The 23,902-nt window shown below is 31.8% G+C and overlaps 1 protein-coding gene across 1 annotated transcript in view; it reads right to left on the bottom strand.

Moving 5' to 3' along the window:
• Positions 1-23,902, bottom strand: part of LOC108907619 (nephrin) — a 372,803-nt gene that overhangs the window by 248,286 nt on the left and 100,615 nt on the right. Inside the window, exon 3 of the mRNA XM_023457403.1 lies at positions 23,077-23,282. Within this exon, the coding sequence (XP_023313171.1) occupies positions 23,077-23,282 (206 nt within the window). The remainder of the gene's footprint in view (positions 1-23,076; positions 23,283-23,902) is intronic.

Genomic DNA, 23,902 nt, shown 5'->3' with positions numbered 1-23,902 from the left:
TAGGGTCAACATTGTTACAATTCGACGTTTTGTCTTCGAGGGCCATCGTCAGGTCAATTTTTTTAAATCCTACGTCGCTGCTATTTTTATGACAAAATCTAGTCATTTTATATAATTCTGAATTAGATATTACTATTGTAATGGCTTAAAAAGATTTTAGTTTGTTTTAGCTATCACTTAAAATTTTTCCTGAGTACAGCTCTGAACGTTTTCAAAATATCTATAGGATGAAGTCATAACAGTAGAAAAGTCAATACCGCACAAAATATCTAACAATTTTTTTTACTACTATTAGCGAAATAATAAAACATTTCATAAATTCGTATTATTTTTTTATTAGGTACAACTTTTTAAATTATCCATTAAAAGAAATTGTTGGATATTTTGTGCTGTATTGACATTTATACTGTTATGGCTTCCTCCAATAGATATTTTGAAAGCGTTCAGAGCCGTACTCGGGAAAAATTTTAAATGATAGCTCAAAAACCCTTTTAAGAAGCGATTACAATAGTAATATCATCTAATTTATTATTTGTGCATTTGTAATTCGACTTAGATGTTTATAGTAATAGCTACTACACAAAAATTAAATTTTTGGTCAAGCAATGAGAAATAGGTTTTTTTTGTATTTTTTCCGTAGAATTGAATAGTGTAATCAGGTTTTGAATTTTTTTTTAATTCAAACAAATTATCAACAATTACTGAAAAATTCATTGTTGCAAGTGATTATTTATTTTTTTTTTGAATTTTTGAGCATATTTTTGAACTGTGATTAGGGATTTTTTTATTTCACCAAAAAGTATATGTCAAAACGAAAAAAATTATCACCGGCAGAACTATGTACAATGGTTTTTCTAAGCAGAATTTTTTTTTTAAAAGTGTTTCAGACCGGAAAAAATTAATATCTCGGAAACTTCTTGATTTTTTTATCAAAAAAAAAATTGCGGTTATTTAAGACACAAAAAGGTATCCTTTCACCAAGTTTTGTCAAAATTAAATTATTTTGTGGAAATGAGAAATAAAAAACGAAAAATCAGAAAAAAAAACTGTTTTCCGCATTTTTCTCAGAAATTTTGAGGTTATCTTAAAAAGTGACCTCTGCAAAAGTTGTAGATTTTTGTATGGTCTACAACTTTTGTATTGAATACTTTTTGTTTGACGTCAACTTTCGCCAGAAGTCCCATTGAAACAATTTTTCACAACTTTTCAACCCCCGAATTCACCCTTTCCCCCCCCTTGTTCCGGCTTTTTTTTTTTTAGGTTTATTATAAGCCCTTTTACCATTTCCACTTATAGAAGTCCAGGTAACATTTTTTTTCTCCAAGCGTAATTTGGTTGGACTAAAGATAGATATCAAGAATAAATAACTATAAATGAATACCAAGAATTTAAAATTTGTTTTTCAAATTCATAATTCATCTTTATCCTGACAAAACCGTTGTTAATGATTACTCCTTTAATATTCTGCTAGGTGAGTCTATCCATATTTTCAATATTCCATTGAACAATGAAGCCAACATCTTTTTACTGCTAATTCTTCAGCAAAGTAATAAGCTTTGTTTTCCTGCTTACTCAATGCAAATTTTTAAATTTCTGTTGTTTCGTAACTGTTCTTTAACTTCAGATTTGCCAAAATTAATATCTTCAAACATGGTTTCCAATTTTCTTTTATCAACAGTTATCGTTTGCAGCAAATGTTTTTGGTGTTTCAAGTTTCTAGATAATTCTTCTTTTTCCATCGCTTGCTGAGCTTCATTAGTTGAGCTGTGTTAAGTTTATCTTTTTGAACAGTATTGACAATTTCCAAATTTTCATTTGGTCTCTCTAAACCAGCAATTACTTTATTTTCAATTTGCAGTTCATTTTTCAATCTCAACAACTGACCTTTCAGTATTTCAATATTGGTACTGAGTTCTATTCTAGTTCTTGGCACTAGTTCTTAATTTTGAAACATCGATTCCTAACATACCCTTAGGCACTACAATTCCAACATTGGTAGAGTTTTCGCTTGCTGAATGTAGTAGATTCAGTATGGTTCCGCTCCTACTGAAAGTTGTCCAATAGATCTTTTCGACTTTTTGTAGTACATTTATACATTAAACCTAAGATTCCTTGCCTAGTTTGTCGAGTGACTCTCACTTGCCACCAATGAAGTTACTTACTACTAGTTGTTCTTGGAACTCTACCAGTGCAGTGGTGTAGGCTAATTTCACCATCTGTGAAATGGTTCTGGTTCAAATCAATGTTTCATGATATCTTTCCATCAAAGGTTGATAGCTTAATTCTTGAAAGTTAGAGAATATGTCTTCAATCTTAATAATTTTTTTGCGGACAACAGAACTGTCTTCTAAATTTCATTCCTGATTTGTGATTTCGCTCTGTAACTTATTTCCACTTTCTTCCAGGGGTTAGGCAGGACCTGAATCTTACATACAAGTTGAATCATTTTTTTCAACAGACTCTTCATAATATTTGAGTTATTATTTTCCTATAAGCTGTTCTTTATTTCATCCTAGTTCATTCCACTTCTTAAAGCCTCTTGATCATTGTCCACTGTCATTCCGGTTATTCTACACATTTTTCAAATTTTCCTTCACTTACACCTTGAATTGGAAAGGTATTTCCTCGTGGAACATCAATGGGACTTAATTTTCAAGAATTCAAGTCTCAAACGAAGAGAAATCACAAAAAGTGATCAATAAACAATGAAGGATATAACGAAGTAATTAATACTGTAGATCATCCTGATAATGAAGTTAACAATCAACGTAAAAGTGTCATTATAATAACTTTTCTAATTATATCTTCACTTTTTCATTCAGTGTTGCTGATATTACATTACTACTTTGATAATTTTTTACTAATTTGACTCTAAACTCTCGCCATAGATTTACAGCGTCCAATATGATGTATGGAATCCTGAAGATAAATTATTAATGATCAACTGTCAAGTGGAAAATCTATTACCTATGTCGTGACTCAACAAGTTGTGTTACCACCTTCCAAGTTACATGACAATTATTTTATATAAAAAATTACTCACAAGTAAGGACAGTACCTTCAGAGTCATAAATCCTGTAATTCTAGAAAGAACAGGACTCCAGGGAACATTATTTCAGTTCCTCGCTAGCAGTAATAGGAAATTTATGTTATTGATTTCATGATTTACTTTTAAAACACGAGGAGAAAATTAATCGTGAATGTTTATTAATTACGAGTGAGCTGAATCGAATAAATAATTACCGGTAATTACGTTTCCACGGTATTCATATGTAATTATGAGCACATAAATATTTTATGTCATAGCTCTACCGGGAATTTACATATCCTTCCCACAAGATCACCGATAAGTATAAAAGAAATTGCGTTGGGTATTACGAAACTTCCAACGAAGTTTTTACTACCGATTTTTAAATTGGAAGTTTACACGTCTTTTGCTTTTACTAGATATACATATTTTATAAGGGAACTTTCCTTGGCTATTCCACTAACTTACATGATGACAGATTTATAGGGTTATTTTAAAATTTGTTAGGGATTCCGCTACATTATTTAGAGGTTTAATTAAAACTTCGGCGGACTTTTTTATAAAAAATTAATAACTCCCGGCCCTCAAGTTTTTTTTAAAACCTGCTTAAAAACCGCATCCGCTGATGTATATTTTCAAACCGCTCTAAAATCCAGCAGAGACTAGAAACCATTAGGTACCTAATAATTAAAACCACTATTTAAATAATATTTAAAACGATTCAAATAAGAACAATTAATAGTGACACCGAGTGTTTTGACCTTAAGCTGGAATTTGGAGAACAAAAATAGTTATTTATGTAGCAAGGGAGACATAGGGATGATTATGCCCGAGGAAAGCAAGTCGCCTAGGGGCATAATTATCCTAGTACCTCCCGCGGTGCATACAACGTTTTATTTTTTACTTAGACATCTGATTTTATATTTTATTTTAAATTTAATAATTAAATGTAAATGAGAAGGAAAACAGTTTTTCAATACATAAACGATGTATCCAAAATGTATCTATGACACCCACAGGTTTGTTGATTTTGATAGTTTGATTTTCGATTCTGAGGAGACATATTGAAAAGGCAGAATGGATAATATTCCAGCAATAGCTGCTGCTAGAGCCAATAAAGCCAATGAGGAATTACTGCCTAAGAAATCTAAATTACTAATTAAGCAAATATCGAAAGGATGTATTCCAAAAAAATCTAAGATATTGACAAGAGAGGATATTTTGAAATGTATTGTGTTTTTAGAGAATTAAGAATAGATGAGTTGGTAAAGCTCTCGATAGATGATATACGAGTAGATGATAAAAAAAACCGTTGTTGTAGTAAAAATTAACGACAAAAAAATTGGAACACCAAACTTTTTTACTATTGTGGAAGAAAATTGTATCGACAGTAGGATGGGTCAAAAAAATCGACTATTTTTTTTACTTTATACTCTGAAACAAATTTTTACTTTATACTCAGCAACATAATTAAGCCGAGAATGATATGCATAGAATGAAAACTATTATATTATGAAGTGCGTTTCTGTATAAAAGAGAGTCTTTGGAGGGGATTGTTCAATCAGTTCCAACCAATATTATTTATTAGATCATTTCTCCAGTTTCTAAAATAATATATTTCCCACCGTGTTCAGTTTGTACGATACCGTGGTCACAGCTCTGTGTTTTTTAATCAAACATCTGGTGTGCCGCAAGGCTCCATACTTGGACCTCTGCTTTTTATTTTGTACATTAATGATATAGTCCAAGATCTAAATGTTTACTTCTTGTTGTACGCTGATGACCTAAAGCTCTTTGTAGATATTAACTCCGAATCCGATTGTTTGCAAGTACAGCATGACCTGAATCTGCTTACTGTATGGTGTAATTCTAATCGACTGCCCTTGAATGCTTCCAAATGTAATGTTATGTCATTTGTTCGTAAAAATAGTAAAATTTGTTTTAATTATACTTTAAATAATTAGATACTTAATCGGCCTGAATTTGTTAAAGATCTTGTCATCATTTTTGACGGCAAATTAACATTCAATAAACATATGGAAGAATGCATAGCTGGAGCGTACAGGAATCTGGGGTTCATACTATGTAACAGTAGAGATTTTAAAAATATATCTACATTACGAGTATTATTTAATAGCTTTGTTAGACCTAAATTGGAGTACGGCTCTGTAATTTGGTCTCCAAGTTATAATTGTCATATAACGGCGTTAGAGAAAGTACAGCGAAGGTTCTTTAAATCCGTAAGTTTCATATTGGATGGGATTTATCCAACCAGAGGGTATTCACAAGACTTATTATTGAAACGATTTGCGATGAGCAGTCTAATTAGAAGGAGGATTATGAATTATATAATTTTCCTATACAAGCTTGTTAACAATGGTATGGATTGCATTATGCTTACCTCTGTTGTTAGCTACAGTTCCTAGAGCCAACGCTAGATCTAATAATTTATTTGTTGTTTCATAGTCCCGTACTAATATTTTGCAGTGGTCTCCCTTGTATATGGTGCTAAGAAATTACTGTAACATTGAAGAACGGCTGGATATATTTAACTGTACGCTTGCGGATATAAAGCGTGCTTACACATTTTAAGATCTGTATTTTAGTCTTATAACTCATTTTTATTTTTGTCTTTATTTTGTAATATTGTTATATCATTGTTAGTTATCTTATATTGTTTTGCCGTTGTTTTTTTACTATTTTTGATGTTCTATTCCGTTTCTATTGTCTTTCTTTATACCATTTTGTTGTTTATTGTAATTATGCTACTCTTGGGTTACATATTTTCTGTTTTTATTCATCCTGTAAAAGGGTTCTCATCTCGTTGGATGAATTAAATTGAATTAAATAAATAAATAAATAAATAAATAAATTAGTGTTTCGCTTGTTATAGGTCTCATAAATAACGGGAAAATATTCTACAATAACATTTCAGTTCAGTTTAGCAGTTTGAAGCAGAAAATCTCTGGATTCAATAGACTTACATGAAAAAATTAACAAAAAAGATTTGTAGAGGTGGATTTGTAAGGAAGTTCAATAATTTTCCAACAGAAAAGACTCTGGATTAGCATTTCAGTATATCCCGAAAAGGATAAATTGCACGGATATGTATCGTCCACAGCTGGGATTAAAATTGTAAGCTTAGGTGATCAGGAACAACACTAATATTAAACTGCGCAATTGAGTACAATGTGCAACGATAAATGAAGAGATTTTACGATTTACAAACTCATTAGCAAGTTGTTGAACGTTCAGGCAAGCAGGATTAACATTACAGCGTCTACACATAGCCGTTTAAGGCTCCTATAAAACGAAGATTTTCTCTATAAAGTATATATCTAGACCAGAATATCTGTTCGCTTCCGTGGAATGAATCACAGGATTCATGCTGTACCTCGATTTAACCAAGACGCTTTTACATGCAACTGCTCACTTTGGAAGGGATTCTATAGATGCTGTGACTTCTATGTCATAAATAACATATAAAGTCAAAGGTGTCTCAATTGCTCTCAAGTATTACAGAGAAATATCAACAACATTAGGATTTATAGTTACATATTCAACAAAAAGCGTTTTATAACGTACTGAAATTTAGGAAAATTTGTGTAGAAGTATAGTAATTTTAATGTAATTAAAGAATGTCTCTCAGTACACCTGGAATTGAAAAGTTAAAACAAAACATCCAACATGTCATGTCATCATTTGCTGTTAATCTGACAGTGGTACTTAGTTAAATACGGATTTGAAAATAATGGAAAACAATATGCATTCAAATGCTGATAATTTAAATTTATTTTTTATTCATGGGCAGATATAAATAAAACATGCACAATTTTTAATGAAAGATATCCCAATTATACACTTCTTTAGTTATCTACTAAGTATTTTCAAAGTATTTTCATATATTCTTTAAGGTATTTTCATGGTGTTATTTTTTACTTATTAATTACGATTTGATTGATTTCTAAAAATTCTTCATATAGACTACGCGGTATCTGTTTTGGTTTGGGTGAATCGTATATCCACGGAGATTTTTGGCTTTTTGGATTTCAAATACCGCTAAAAATTAAAAATTTTTCTATGCGCATAAAAAAAACGTGGGCTTAACTTTTGGTGGCACAATATGTTAAAAAAATTCGAAAAATGTCATATTTCTCTTCCTATTTAATTATGTATCTTTTCAAGAGTTGATTTTAGGCGAAAATGGAAGAGGAAAAAAATTTTTGTAATAACATTTTTTACAAAATATGACTAGTTACAAATCGAATGAATCATGATTATTATTGTAAAAATCGAAAAAATCGCCAAAAATGGGGTTAAAAAAATATTTAGGGAATTTTTTTTGGCGTCTTTAAGTTGGGTTAGGACCTTCATACTTGGCTAAAGAAAACTTCATGTTATGTAGAATCATCACACCAAATTTTATTAAAATCGGTTCTATAGATTTTGCATAATAATTTTGCAATCCAGATTTTAAACAAAATTGTTAAGTTTCAAAATTTTACACAGCAAAAACCAAGACCCTTAGATACTTGAAAATTTAATAATATATAGAATGGCTCTCAAGCTTTCAAACGCTTTTTGAAAAATTCGAATTCGTTAATTACGACAGCTCTGGTGCTGGTTTAAACATTGGTTGAATTTTTGTACTTATAAACAATTAGAATAACTTTGTTAATATTCAATCAAATCAAATTTTTTAAAGCAGGTTTTAAAAGTTATTGGAAAGACGCTTCTTAAAAAAAAGCAGATCGATTGGTCAATTAGTTACGTAGTTATAGCCGATCAAAGTTAACTGTCATTTACACTAAATGTGCTGGGACATCTGGGCTAATTTTTCGAAAAATACCTTTGGTAGGTATTCCGAGTACTTAGCAGGTCTAAGTTTGCAATACTTTTCTTCATTGGCAACCTACTTTAAAACGTGTTTAAAGTTATTTATGCAATTCAGAAATTCAAGAAAATCGTACGGGTGGTGTAGGTGGTGGAAGCAGAGAGCCCTTCGGCCTGCTCGAAATTGAATCGGTGACTTCAAAACCGCGACACGCTTAAAGTTTTCAATATCTCAGCTTCAAGAGTTCCGATTTTGATGATTTTTTTTAAAACGATGTCTCGCGATTACAAAAAAAAACAACTAACGTATTTCGTTAATAATTATTGGTCTTTCGACAGTCCGATAATTATTTGTCTTTAAACTTCCTTTAATTAGCAACTTTATTTTTGTATTGTATCAAAGATAAGGTACTTATATACTGTTTATCAAAGATCAAAAACAAATTTATTTAAATATTCTAAAATTGTTTAAACACCAATTATTTTCAAAATTATATCGAAAATTAGTAATATAATGAGTTAATTAATAAACAAATTATAAAAAATCAATAATATTTTATTCATACTTAATTGCATTANTAAGGAGTTGATTTTCAAAACGCAGTTTTCGATTTTGGTTTTCAAAACGCATTTCTTTCGTATTCAAAAAAGTTTTAAACAAAATACCACAAAAAATATTTTCTAATGTCAGGTAATTAATACACTTAATTATTATTATCTTTATAGCAGCAACAATTTTTCACATATGATTATTACGTAATAATCTCAAAATGTGGTATGTTTCAAAAACTGCGTTTTGAAAATCACCTCCTCATATATTAAATTCGACCAATGTTTAAACAAGCGCCAGAGCTCTCCTAATTGACGGATTCAAATTTTTCAAAAAGCATTTGAAAGCTTGAGAGCCCTTCTATATGTGATTCAATTTTCAAGTATCTAAGGGCCTTGGTTTTTGCTGTGCAAAATTTTGAAAATTTGCAAATTTTTTTTTTTCAAAATCTGGATTGAAAATTATTATGCAAAATCTATAGAACCGATTTTGATGAAAAAAAAATAATGTTTTTTAACCCCATTTTTGGCGTTTTTTTGATTTTTACAATAATAATCATGATTCATTTGATTTGTAACTAACTAGTCATATTTAAAAAAAAATTAATTACAAACATTGTTTCCTCTTTAATTTTCGCCCAAAATCAACTCTTGAAAAGATACATCATTAAATAGGAAGAAAAATATGACATTTTTCGAAATTTTTTAACATATTGTGCCGCCAAAAATTAAGCCCACGTTTTTTTTATGCGCATAGTAAAAATTTTCATTTCTAGTGATATTTGAAAGCCAAAAAGCCAAAAATCTCCGTGGATATACGGTTCACCCAAATATGGTCTATTTGAAACAGATATCGTCTGGACTATTAATGTCTTTCTGGTTATTAGTAGTAAACTGAGATATTTCTCATTAAACAAACCGTTTGTCTTTAGACTCTGTTCATTAAGTCTTTCTGTGTTAAAATGATCCAAGAAGCAACCCTGTGAAGTCGTAACATGGACTTAGGGACAGTATTGTCAGTTAAAAAGTTAATAAATTATCATCGACTCATTATGTTAATACTTTCTTTATCGCGCAAGGAAATTTGAAATATTCCCCTTGTTTAAAGGAAACTATTGAAAGCAGCACGAAAATTCCGCCAATAATGTATTTTTTAAAGTTTGTAACGTCCCTAAAGTTTTCACACGACGCCTCATTGAAATACACGCCACCGTGGAAACTTTCCAATTTTCTCTTATAACGAAATTATACAGTAAGTAAAATTTATCTCCAATTTTGCCTAAACACACTCCTCCTTTCTATTAGGTTTATTACAGTCGAATCTGAGCTACTTAAAATATTTTACTTTTTAACGAGGAATTGTGATAAATTTTTAGTTTTAGCGATAAATCAGATAATTAAAAATTTTTTAATCGTTCTGTGGGAAGCTCTCAACTCCATTACGTACAAGTTTTCCAAATAACCAAAAATTATATTTTGTATTGTTATTGCAAATTTTTAGAAAGATGCTATGTCAATAGTTATCATAAAATTACTTTTAATAAAATAATTATAAATTAAAGAGAGCTCTACGACTGCACAAATTTTCATTACGTAGCGCCAATACTTTCAGTTCTCATTAACACCTCACACTATGCACAATAATGGCTGATGTTGTTCTACGCAACATGCATCGTTGACTGTTCACAGTTGCGCATTCAGTAATGAGGTAATATTTAACTTTGAATCATTTTCTAGAAGTATTTGTGTTTGAAATTACATAATTAATTTTAGTAAATATTAGCTATTTTATATTAAATATTTAGTTTCTTCCAGTGTATTTGTACAACTATTGGATAAAATAATAAACACTTTTTAAAAGAAAGACGGTTACTGATGAAGAGCAGTGTTGGTGTTTTGGGAAGCTAGCTTAATAATCCACATATTTCAATTCGAGAAATTGTAGCAGAATGCGATATCTATCGTTCTTCTATTCAACGAATCCTAAAATCAGGCAAATTCAGAAATTGATCATGGCATTATTAACTTAATATTATGGACAGGAACTGTCAACCGACACAATTGCCATTATTGGTCTGTATGTAATGCTCATTGGATGAGAGAGACTAATTTTCGAAGAATTTGGGGAATTAACGTATGATTCGATATGATCGATGCGTACATCATCGGACCAAAGTATTATGAAGGAACGTCATCTGGTAAGGCATATTGAGATTTCCTTCAGCGCGAATTTTCAGGTTTTCTTGAAAATGTTCCCCCGAATAAACCTAACAACATGTATTTGCAGCATGATATGGCACCCCCTCACAATTCTAGAATTGTTTGTAGTTATTTTAATCAAATTTAACAAGTGGATTGGATACATATGGGCCTGCAAAAGCACCGGATCTAACGTCGTTAGATTATTTTCTATGGGGATATTTGAAGACGCCTCTTGCAGATTTGGAAGATTTAAAAAGTAGAATTCGAAATAAATGTGAAAATGCCAAATTATTAAAATCTTTCGTTGCATTGAATCCAATGAACATTTTAAACATTTTCTTTATCATCTTTTGTGTCGCTCACGGTTACTCTTTGGTGTCAAGAGATTCATAAATACCGTTCTTGTATAAATAAAATTAACGGTTATAATATCTTTTTGTAATTCATTTAACATTATGGTTCTATTATTTCACCTTCAATAAAATATTTGTAAATCATTTTTTACAGAGATCTTGAAAATACAAATTTTGGAAAGTGTATCTTTGCTACTTTGAAATTTAAATCCAAAATAATGCGCATGCTTTTCATAATTTTCTTTAATCCCAATTTTAGAAACATTTAAAATTCAATTTCACTGCTGTTTTGAAATCTAAATACAAAGTGTAATACTTCACGAAAAAGGAATTTGTAGAATTCACATATTAAGAAAAGTATACAGGATAAAATTTATGGTTTTTTAAGTAAAGGAGATTTGTCATTGAAACAATACATCTGAAACATCCAGTATACTGATTATAATATATATCATAAAACGTGTTCTGAAAAAAAAAAACTAAAACTTACTACTAGTATCAAACAAGTAGAAAATATTTCATAAATGATTAATAATTTCCATCTAACATTTCCCAAATAATTCAGTTGTTCTTTCCTCTTATGAATCAAAATAATAGCAATTGAAAATGCATGATAAAATCTGGATAATTAATTTTCCACTATTGATATTGCTTGTGTATTTTTATGTCACCGTATAGAAACAGTTATATCAAAAGACTAGAAAGTTAAATAGAGGAGTTCAACGATTTTCTCGAGCATTTTGGAAGTACGGACGCGGTATATCAGCGTAAACATAATGGTGAAATTATGAGAAGCCGTGGTTTCGTGTTTATAGAACTGTCAAACAATCTGGACATATTATACAGATGAAAATGTTATCGCGGCTAACGGTGTGGCGCGATTTATTTAATTAACTAATAAAACTTGGAATATTTAATCAAAGTTATAACAACAGTTAACGGCAACATTAGTAATCTCGGAATTACCACGTTAGTATCCGTTAATTTTAGCGGAGATTACCTTTGTTGGGAACTAAGATTTGTTCTAAACTGCGATTTTGGTCCAGCGTCAGATCCATTTACTCGTAATATAATTGCATGTGGCATAAAACAGAACACATGTAAAATTATTACGTATTGATGCTGCATTGTAAAATAGGGGCAGCTTTTAAAATATAATTTCAATATTCTTCTTTGTTCGTTTGGTATTTTTATACCTTTTAGACAATTAAAAAATTAATTAAAGAAATTCTTAGACCAAAAAGGTTCAGTCAAAACGTTATTTTCATTAAACTATTTTTGCTTATCCAAAAATCTCACTCTGAAAAAAGCTGACATGAAAATACCCTCAATTGTTGTTAACGTTTGGAAATATTGACATCTATTCGTTATCAAAACTGAAAATGGCATTTCATTTTTAATTAGGTTTGATAGTTAAAATCTGTTTATTTATCTGCTTCCACTGCTCGAGACATCATATGATCTCTATTCTACTATTAGACTTACTTACACCTTGTTGACGTTTTGTCAATTTTATTAGGTTATCTTCAGAACTCTATGCGTTAGGTTTTGTAAGTAGAAAAATTGTAATTGTACATAAGGACATTTAAAGTCTTAATAGTTTCGATTTTAAACACAAAGTTAGAATTCTTAGGTATTATTTCATCATATTTTCTCAAGCGTATTCATAAATTACAGATTTTTCAAATTCTCGTCATTATTTGGACGGAAAAAATCATTTGCTGTCTGAAGTTGTCTGGAATGTCAAAAATAAATTAGAAAAGGATAATGATTTTGAAAATAGCACAACTGGCAAGAACTACCAAGTTTATTTATAAAAACTATGTATTTTAAGTAACATTTTTATGGAATTTTATGAAGAATTTTGAACCGACGTATAATTTAATGAATTTTTAATATTTTATGTAGGCCATAAAGGCTCATAAAACAATGCTACAGTCAGGAACAGAACACACTCGTTGGGTCAAATTTTTGACAGTTGTCATTTTATGAAGCTGAAAACTGAATTTTTAAATACTTTCGTCATTCCTCTTTAAAAAGGTACTCTACATCTGTTTCGATAAAATTAGCGGTTTTTGAAAAAACTAAGTTTTTGGATAACACTTCATTGAAATAATAAATCAGAATTCTGCAATAAAACACCAGTCGTTTTTATGTCGTTAATAATGTGTTATTGACAACACTTCAAAATCATCTAATGGATCGAATACACAAGACTAAATAATGGAGCATTATTCTTATGGCGAATATGCTCACATGGATCTAATTTATAGACAAGCACTAGGCAATTGTGTTGCGGCAAGAAGAATTTATTCTGATACATTTCCAAATCGATGAAAATAACATCACGCTGTTGTACTATCTAGCACTTTCCAGTGCACCTAACCCCCTACACTATAGGTCCCATAGCGAGCTCGCGTGATAGAAATAATAATAACACAGCCCCACAAAAAAAAGTATCGGATCTGGTATTCAGACCCATGTATTTCCATGTATTTTTTTTCGCTGAATCCGAATCTGCCTTCAGATTTGGCCTAACGGGTTTGAGTTTTCGGGAAAATTAAAAAAAAAACAGGTCAAAATTCACAAAAAACGTCATTTACGATCGACGATAGTTATAAAAAATCAAATTATTCTACCAGCTCACTAGACGTATGATTTTTCACTCGTTTAATTCCAATTTATCATCATAGAGCTGGTCCAATTTCATTCGAAAACAGAAAATAGATCAAAATGCTTAAAAACACCATTTTCATGGCATAATTCGTGTTGCAGAGTTCCAGAACCCTTTGCATAGATCCTTTGAAGAAAAGAGAACACGTTATAGCGACAAAAATAAGAATGATTTGTAGATATCGTTTTCTTTTGTTTAGAAAGTAGAGTATTCTACAAGTTTTATTGCTTTCTCAATCTTCTAGGCTATCTCATCTCTCAGTATAAAAAGTAGATGGATAGATGGGTGAGTTTTATAGGTGGTACAGGTGGATGAATAAATATGCGTATTCGTGCATGAACGACTGGATAGAAAGATGTATGAATTCATAAATGGGTGGGTGGATAAAAAGATGGATCCAGAACTCTGCAACACGAATTAAGCCATAAAAATGTCGTTTTTAAGCATTTTGATCTACTTTCTGTTTTTGAATGAAATTGGACCAGCTTGTCTGACTCTATGATGATAAATTGGAATTAAACGAGTGAAAAATCATACGTCTAGTGAGCTGGTAGAATAACTTATTTTTTTATTACTTTCGTCGACTTTCATTTGTGAATTTTTACCTGTTTTTTGGATTTTCTCGGGAACTCCGTTGGGCCAAATCTGAGGGCAGATTCGGATGTGGGGCTGTGTAATGATTAACGTTTGATTTATAATACCATTGACATCACTCAGCAGTTCATAGGCAACCTCCTTCTTTAGCGATCTTAGGTTGCTGTAGGTAAATAAATAAATATCTAATGTATAAAACATATCCATTAAAATTAAAAAAAAATGTAAACAAAATTGCGAGAACTAAACTAAAATTACAGGAAAAAATTAAATTGAATTTCCGTTTCATGAGAATTTCTTCAAAAGACTTGGCACACTAAGCCTCAGCTGGGGTTTGTCATAAGGTAAGAGTGCAAAGTATGTGCCATAAAAACGTCACAATAAACTTTGCTCCGCAGATGTAATTTTCTTTATCAGTTTATTGTTTCTTTTATGTGTTATATCAGATCCTGGCCTATAAACCGAGTGTCTTCTCAAAATCAATATGGTTTGGCGGCAGGTGGATCGTACGCGAGATCCAGGTCTTCTCATACAGCTCACGGCCCTTTATTACCGAACTTTCATTATTTCCCGTTCGTATTCAAATAACAAATTTCTTTTACGATTAAAGTGGGACGTTAGCGAGTTTATACCCATAAATATGGAAGATGTCAGGTGTAATTCAACCACCACCGATTTAACGTTTTATTCGATCCAAATTTACATTTTTGTTAAGGAATTTTTTATTTTGACAGTTACTTGTAAAGTTTCAACCGTGGCAGCGGTTTCCCTCGATAATAACACACTTAGGTGGTCGTTTTACATAATAAGGTGGTTTGCCCCGAATATGGCTGTACTGTCGGTGGCGATATTCGATTACGTCTATTTATTTCGCGATGGGGAATGAATTATCTTCGTGACGTAGACGCGTAATTACGAATTTTCGATTAAATGGAAATAGTATTAGCCTCCGCTTAGTATTGACTCAGTTATTCACGATTGGCTGCTACCGACATTAATGCAATTTTTATTATTCGATTTATACTCAGCGGCAGGTATTTTAATGCGTAGGTATATTTTTTACCATCAGATGCCAGAAGGGACAAAAAAATCAGAATATATCATCTACACGCAAAAATAAAATTTCTTGCTTCAATGTACATCATTTGATTTTATGGTATCGCACGTTTATATACGGGGTGTCTGCGAAAGGTTGGGAAATCTCGAAGTTGGAGATGGCAAGGCAGTGCTCATTTTGAATAATTTTTATAGGAATTAGTAATTTTTAGTCCTAAGTAGATATTTCTTAAATTTTTTCTGTTTTCTGTAAATAACTTTTTTCTGTATTAAATTTCTGTTCATTCAATAACAAAGAAAGGTTCATGCACTAGTTAGTTGTAAAGTCGCATTAGTTTAATAAGCTGCTTAATAATGAATTGCATTGAAACTTGTATATGCAAATATCTCGATAACCAAGGGAGATATCTAAATCGAATCAGAGCAACTTTTTTATGAAACAAAGGACGTTCTTTCATATTATAAATACACAATGTCCGTAATTCTACAGGGAAAAAAGTTTTCCCCCTTTTTATCAAAGGAATAGGGCATAACTAACGCCCTGTACAAGCAACGGCAAAATTAGTTAAAAATTCTTATTTGTCATATCAAATAACATAATAGTGCCAATTTTACTGTTCATATTCTGACAGTTTTGTAAATTATTGAGGAATTTCAAAATAAAATTCAAACATTGAACGCCCTGTATCTTTGAAACCAGCAACATTTGCATAAGGCATATTTGGCTCAATCGACTTATTTTGGTCACCAGTATCTCCAGCTTCAAGATTTCCCAATCTTTCGCAGACACCCTGTATACGCAAGAAAATATTTTCTTTCAAGAAAATGATTTATTTACATATTTAAATACCTACTCTAAATTTCTACCCAGAAATATAATTTCTTACTTTAAAAATAGGCAGCATTTAAATATTTGATACTTACGGTATTTCTATTCTTAATTTTATGATCTACATAGATTTTATAGAATGTTTTGTATTGTAGCCAATAGTTTCGCAGCCAGATGTCTGATAACTTTCTACACGATTTAAATAAACAAATATAATAACTACTGTGTATATCTTATAAATTCAAAGACCATAAATATTGCATAAAATATGAAAACTTGAATAATTTTCCAATTCATTTCAGATATATGAGCCAATATTAACTTATATTCTAGCTCCTCTAAATTATACCTAATACTATATTATGATGCATTTTTATTCTACTCACGGTCGGTAAAAATAATTATGAAAATCGTTTCACATAACGATCTTATAATAGAGCATTATTATATTTATCGATTTCTTTTTCAATTATATAATAATTATAACGTTACGACTAAAGAGAAATGTTGCATGTATGTTAATACGTGCAAAATAGCATGCCACCTTACGTAAATGGTTCTGATATACACGGTTTTTGCTTACAGACTGCAAAATTATGGTAACGGAAGGTATATGGTACTGGTAGAGAATTTAATTTGTCATGGTATTTTCTAAACATCAGTTGTTGTCAGTCATGATTTGGTGGAAACGATACAATTTTTTATCACCTAATATTGTGGGTAAAGAGCGATAATCCCGCTCGACGTCGCTCCATCCGAGGTTATACAGTGTGTCCGAAAATGATGGAACAAAATTCATATTTTTTTCCTGTTGAAATTTAAAAAAGTAGCTGAAACAGTTCAATTAGTAAATAGAAATTGTCACTTTTCTGCAATATTTTCTATTTTTTTAGCCATGTTTGACAGATCTATAATATTACCGACATTCTTTTTAATAGGACGCTCTATATTTTATACTATAAATAGTATTCTAAAGACGAATTTAGCGATATAAGTTATACCTACTTTTATGCCATAGTTGTCAAAAAATTGAGGAATTAAATGAAAACAATAATTTAGTACTACTTTTTATTTTATTACGGCAAATGTTCAAAGTAGCCCCCATTAACTATTGAACAATGCCCAATTCGCCGTTCAAAGTTATTAATTACATTTTAAATAACATTTGGTGTTATGCTTCGAACTTCTTCTCTGATATGATTTTTCAATCCTTCGATAATGTCTGGTCTATCATGTACACTTTGCTTTTTAGATAACTCCACAAAAAAATTCTAGTGGGGTTAAGTCAGGGGAGCGTGGTGGCCATTCAAGCGGCCCTCTTCTGCCTATTCATCGATTTGGGAAAACTTCATTAAGGTAATTTCTTACATCGAGGCGAAAATATGGAGGGGCACCATCTTGTTGGAACTAGACATAACCAGTAGGCATATCGTGCTCATTAGGGTTAGGAAAAATTAATTCCAGGGCTGGAATCAGCTGAAAACGCAAAACATCCAAATAAATGTGGTTTGTCAAATTGCCCTCAAAGAAATAAGGTCCCAGTATGCGATTTCCTACTATTCCAGCCCAAACATCCATTTTTTCCTGCCGTTGTGTATGTTTTTCTAGCATCCAATGCGGATTTTCTGGGCTCCAAAACCTAGTATTTTGCCTGTTCATGGTTCCGTTTCAGCAAAAAGTTGCTTCGTCAGGGAAAATTATGTGATTTTTTTAAGAACCGCCGTTTGCAATTTTGCGAAATAATGAGTGAGCGAGCAGGGAACGATCCACAGTTCCTTTTTAACATCTGTTTTTGTGATGAATGCAGTTTTTTCTTGAACGGGACGGTAAATCGTCACAATTGCCGCTATTGGTCCGATTCAAACCGAAAAGTTTTTCGCGAGGTGCATACACAGCAACCGGAAAAATTAAATGTATGGGCTGGAATTTTCGGTGACCGGCTGGTTGGTCCTTTTTTTCTACCTGGTAATTTGATGGGCCAAATGTATTTGCTATTATTGGCTATTGACCCTGCCTTGACTGATATTATTGTAAATGTTCCACAGTATGACGAAGATCATTCGATTTCTCAACAGTACGGTGCTCCTCCGCATTATGCGTTAATTGTCTGTCAGTATTTGGACCAACGTTTTCTACGGAATTGGATTGGGAGAAAAGGCAGCATTGAGTGGCCTCCACGATCACCGGATTTATCGCCCCTTGATTTCTTTTTGTTTGGATATCTAAAAAGTAAAATCTATAAAACGCAGCCAGCGTCGCTGGAAGATTTGCGTCAAAGAATCGTCGACGAATGCCGTCAAATCACTCCGGAAATGCTTCGGAATGTGCGCGAACGTTTCGAACAAAATCTTTATTCTTGTATGGAAGCGGGCGGTCATCAGTTTGAACATTTAATCAACTAAGTAGTAAGTAAGCAACTAAACATAATTTAAATTTTAAAATGTAATTTTTTTTCAAAGTATTGGGCGGAATTATAAAATTTAAAGTCTGTTGTAAAGAGAATTGTAACAGCTTTCAAAAGAAATATTACTCAACCCCCAATGCAATTTAAATATTTTGGGGTGATGCTTACCCTTGCTTGGGGGTGAAAGTGGCGGAGTCAAAAATACCAGCAAAGAATGTCCCCCTTTAATCTAAAATCGACGGGTCTGAGCGTTTTTCTACAATCCTGACGCAGTTCCTGAAAATGCCTATGTTTCGTTTTCATTTGGCCGCCCTGTATATGGATACCTACGTCATTCTGCCCCATTAAAGACAAAATGTCTAATATTCATCTAAATTATACTCACATATGCACATTTTTTCACAGAACCCGTCGGAAAAGCTTTTTAAATTTAAGTTAATAAACAATATCCCCGAGACGGAGCAAAAAGCGGAAATACGGAACCACTTTATATTCTAAAAAGTTACCATCCCATTTTTAATAGCGCATTTAGTCAGTGGGGGCCTATTCTATATATTATTCCCGTAATGCCTTCGTCAGGTCTGCCTGCATTATCTCTTTAAAGTTACGAATGTAATTGCCGCAGTAACCGGCACTGTCTCGTGAAGTTAAAATAACCGGGAGGACTGAATGGGAAGGACAATAACACACTAAAGGGACGGGCTGTGAGAGCAGAGTCCTTGCAGTACCTTTTAGTCGTTGATATGCGGCATAGTTTGAATATTTAAAATGACAGTACACGTTTTTAGGTTCTGAAACTGTGAAAAAATTCAGGCTTTTGTCTTCCTTCGAATTAATGTATCAAGTATAGTGTTGAGTTTTATTTTCCTCAACAGTAAATATTATAAAAACAATAAATAAGTACGGCTAAAAGTTTTGGTAAAACGAAATTTAGAGGTTCTTATTTCAGAACGCAATATGCCTTTTACTCAAATAAGATGCTTCTATTGTATTAGTTGATTTTCAAAGTGAAACTCGAAACAAAGACGGGCCAAAGACATATTCTTTGCAATCTTGAATTGAGTGAAAATGTGCTATTGTCAAAAGATTTGAAACCAAGCACTGAGTTTGCAAAGAAAAATCTACGACCATACCAACTGTACCTACAGGAAATCTTGAAATTTTTATTTGAAATCGAGATTGAATCACTGTTTATATACTAAATTACTTTGTACCGTATACTATGAAAGACGGTTGAAAAATCTTCAAATTTTAGATAAAAAATGTTATGGTATTGTTCGTTATTGGAGTAGGACAATCAATTTTCATTCAACAATTTTTTTGCTAAAAGAAACTACTTTAAACTAACAATAAAAAAACTGTTATAAGATATTCAATAATATTTTTTTTTAACAAATATTCAAATTGGTGCCCTCCATGTAATCTACGTTAATGAATTCTTTTAGCAATGCCTATAACATTTACCAAAATATTGGGCTAATCTTATTAATTTCTCGTGAATTGATAGTATCAGTTCATCAACGGAATTAGGAGCAGCCACATATACTTTGGACTTTAAGATACCCCACAGGAAAAAATGTAAAGGTGTGAGATCAGGCGACCTAGCAGACCACTCAACTGATTCCCTATCCATCTCATGGAGATAAACCCGCACATTTCGTGTAAAATGATCTTTTTGGAAATAGAATAACCTTCTTTCTGCTAACGGTAGTTCATCAATAAACAACTCAAGTTTGTTTCTCAATAACTCTAAATAACCTTCACCCTTTAAGTTTTGTGCCATGAGGATAAGTCCGATAATTCTATTATTGTGGATTTCATGCCATCGCTATAAAAAATGTGCTTCTCGAAATTGGTTTGCTGACGCTTCCTGTCCAAAAACCAGTCGTAAAATTCCAATCTTCATAATGCAATTCTTGTACTTTAGCTTCTCATTTTGTATGCATGATAATTGTTCCCTTGTAAAGTGGCCCACACCTTTGACCGAAAACAACCTACCTCGTGAGCAATTTTGTGCGTTGACTTGTCAGGATTTTTCACATTACAAAAAAGAATATTTTCCTTAGTAACAACACTTTTTAGCCTTTTGCAGATCGTTGGGGACACGCTACCGGTTGTTGTTAGTACTACTAAGTTATATGGATTTGGTATAATTTCCCATATTATTAGACAAGAAAGAGGAAAAAAAGAAGCTTTTGGGACCAATTTTGCTTCCATTATATATTAACAATATCCTTACTTCTTTTACATCTGGCCAAATATTTAGTTATGCAGATTACACTGTTATTTTATATAATGCCAACATGGGAAATTTTTAAAAATAAAACTGAAATAGACCTCTCAATGATTTTTAATTGGTTTAGCCACAAATTGTTAACGGTAAACTACGAAAAAACACTTTTTATGCCATTTTCCAATAATATAAAATGTCTACCTAAATATCACTCTTTGTTACTGAAAGATAATATAATATTAAATTCTAAAAGTGATTTTAAATACTTGGGGGTCACTATTGATTCTCATTTACGATGGAATGTTCATGCAAGTGTAATGTACCAACCCTACCTTCCATGTTACGCCTATGTATTATATCGTTAATATTAAAATAAGATGTATTCCTTAGTAATTAGGTATTGATTTAAGTTAAGTATGTGTACTAAAATAAGTAAACAAGAAATGCTCCGGAAGCAAGCAACAATAACAAGTATTACTAATTCTCATTGTCTATTGCCATTAAGAATCGATAAACTATTTATTCAACTAGTTATCTACTATTGATGCTTGTATCTTGGAGACTAATTGTCCGAACGTTAATTACATTTATATTTTCATTTATCTAAGATCTATTTGTACGACTATGGCTGTTTTCAAGTTAGTTCTATATAAATACTCAGTATTAGAGCAGTAAGACTAAAGAATCAATCATTATTATTCATTCCTTCGTTCAATTACTAAAATATTCTTCGAACTAAATACATTTTCAACGATCTCTAGTATTAAGTTGTATTAAGTGTAACCTTAGTAATAAACAAAAGTGTATAAAGATGCAGTGCATTTCTTTTAAAAAGGAAACCCATTACACAAGTAACATAACCAAAATACTAAGGCAACTTTTGTATCGTTTTAAATACCTAAAAAATATTTTAGATTTATCACACTTAAAAATACTATATTATGCATTAGTCCTATCGAGACTACAATATGCAATACTGAGCTGGGGTAGTGCTGCATATTGTCACCTTAGGCAAGTTGATATACTACAAAAACGCATAATAAAGATAATTTATAATAAAAAGCTAATTTACCCATCTGAGACACTATTCCTAGAAACTAGAATACTCGATATTAGACAATTGTACATGCACCAGATTATTCTCTTTATCTATAAGAACAAAACGTTTGAAAAAGTCAGTCATTGTTATTGTACAAGATATAAAGAAAACAATAATGCAAAAATTGACCTTTCACAAAGAAATACTAGTCTACGCTGTCATACTAACCTTTCACAAAAAATATTTAATAGTTTGCCACAAATGTATAAAATTTATTTAGAAAAAATAATTTTAATTTAATAATTTATAAATATGAGCGTCATCAATTACTGTCCATGCACAACCATGTTTTGGTTTTAATGGAAAATTGTAATCTTTCTCGTTTATTTAGACCCTCTGCCTACAATGTATTGTAAATTGTAATTGTATTAGTACTTGCAGTCAAAAATAAACTATTATTATTATATCTTTGAGGGTTGCTTTCGCTGTACAGCACAAATAAAACGCTCTCTCAACGGTACAAATAAACTATTTTTTATTGAAAACTAAGCTTGTGAAAAAGATGTGTTGTTGGTTTAAGGGTTTGCCGAGAGTCCGTGTGTGTGGAATCGGTCGTAGGTATATGAGTAAGTAAAACTTAATTCAACTTTCACTTTTGGATTAAATAACCGATTCACCTTAGCAACTGAATTATAACGTTATTTTTATATACATTCAAATACAACAGCTTTCAAATAAAACAATGACAGCTAAATACTGATGGTCCCTTTCAAACAACACTATTTTTGTTTAACTTCTAAGGCCTCATATAGCTATGTTAGTTTCTTTTAGTTCCTGCCGACTGCAGATTATTTTCGTTATTTTTGCTGATTCTTCTATAAGTGCTACTTCAATAAAGAAATGTGACATAACATTTTTTATTTAAAAATTAGATTAAAAAAATATGGTGTTGTCATTTAAAAAGTTGTTTTAGCAGTTACTGAAGAAATGTGGCAACACTGGAAAGAATTATTTCCTACAACTTTGCATTTGGAAGTACTAGTCTATCACTTCAAATAAACATATTTTGAAGTATACTTTTTAATAAAGCGATCTTTTAAAGATTTAAGATTTAAGATTAATTTAACTAATTTCAGACCAATTTAAATATTTTTGACATAAATAAAATAACAACTACCCACATTCAAGCGCAAAACGCCTATCTGGCATTATCTCCTCGACGGTATCAGTGATGTTCTCATAAAGAATTGACGCCGGGAGTCCTCCCAGGTCCATTACTTACCTACAACTGTCAGCGTGACCCGCAAATTCTTGGTGGGCGAGCGTAAATAATCTATGCGGCACCGATACTCCCCCTCGTCACTCTCGCTCACGTTGTCTATGCTGAGGGTGGACGGCTCGCTCATGGTCCTGAAGAAGGCCCTGGCGTTCAGGTTTTTGTCCTGCCAGCGGTTCGGCGACGTGGCGTGCGCCCCTCTGGTGTCGTAGCTGTAACAATAAAGTTTTTAAATGATGGCGCCCAACTGAAGACGAAAGCGTTACGGAGCGATGCAATATGGATTAGAGTGAAAAGTTCAGCGGGGGGGTCGTGATAAATAATCGAGGAGGTCGAAGATGGTGGAACAGTAACCGGGTTAAAGTGAGTGCCAGTACGGGACTCGGTGGTGATGGCGTTTTGGACGAGTCCAATGCAACAACAATTTTTAACTGGAAACTAATAGTACTAGACCGATCGAAATAACTCATTTTTAGGAGAAAAAAAAAAAAAATTGTTACCTGGACCTTTATAAGTGGAAATGGTACAGGGGCTTATAATAAACGTAAAAAAAATAAATGCGTGAGCAGGGGCGGCGGAGGGTTGATTTGGGGGGTTGAAGAGGGGTGAAAAATGGTATCATTGAGATTTCTGGCGAAAGTTGATGTCAAACAAAAAAGTATCCAATACAAAAGTTATAGATCATGAAAAAATCTACAACTCTTGTAGAGGGCACTTTTGAAGATAACCTCAAAATTTCCGAGAAAAATGCGAAAAACAGGTTTTTTTCTTTTTTTTCGTTTTTTATTTCTCATTTCCGCAAAAATAATTTAATTTTGACGAAACTTGGTGA

The sequence above is a fragment of the Anoplophora glabripennis genome, unplaced genomic scaffold (genome assembly GCF_000390285.2).
Source record: "Anoplophora glabripennis isolate ALB-LARVAE unplaced genomic scaffold, Agla_2.0 scaffold43, whole genome shotgun sequence".
NCBI classification, from domain to species: domain Eukaryota; kingdom Metazoa; phylum Arthropoda; class Insecta; order Coleoptera; family Cerambycidae; genus Anoplophora; species Anoplophora glabripennis.
Note: the sequence above shows the minus strand (reverse complement) of the source record. Positions and strands in the feature narration are given on the sequence as shown.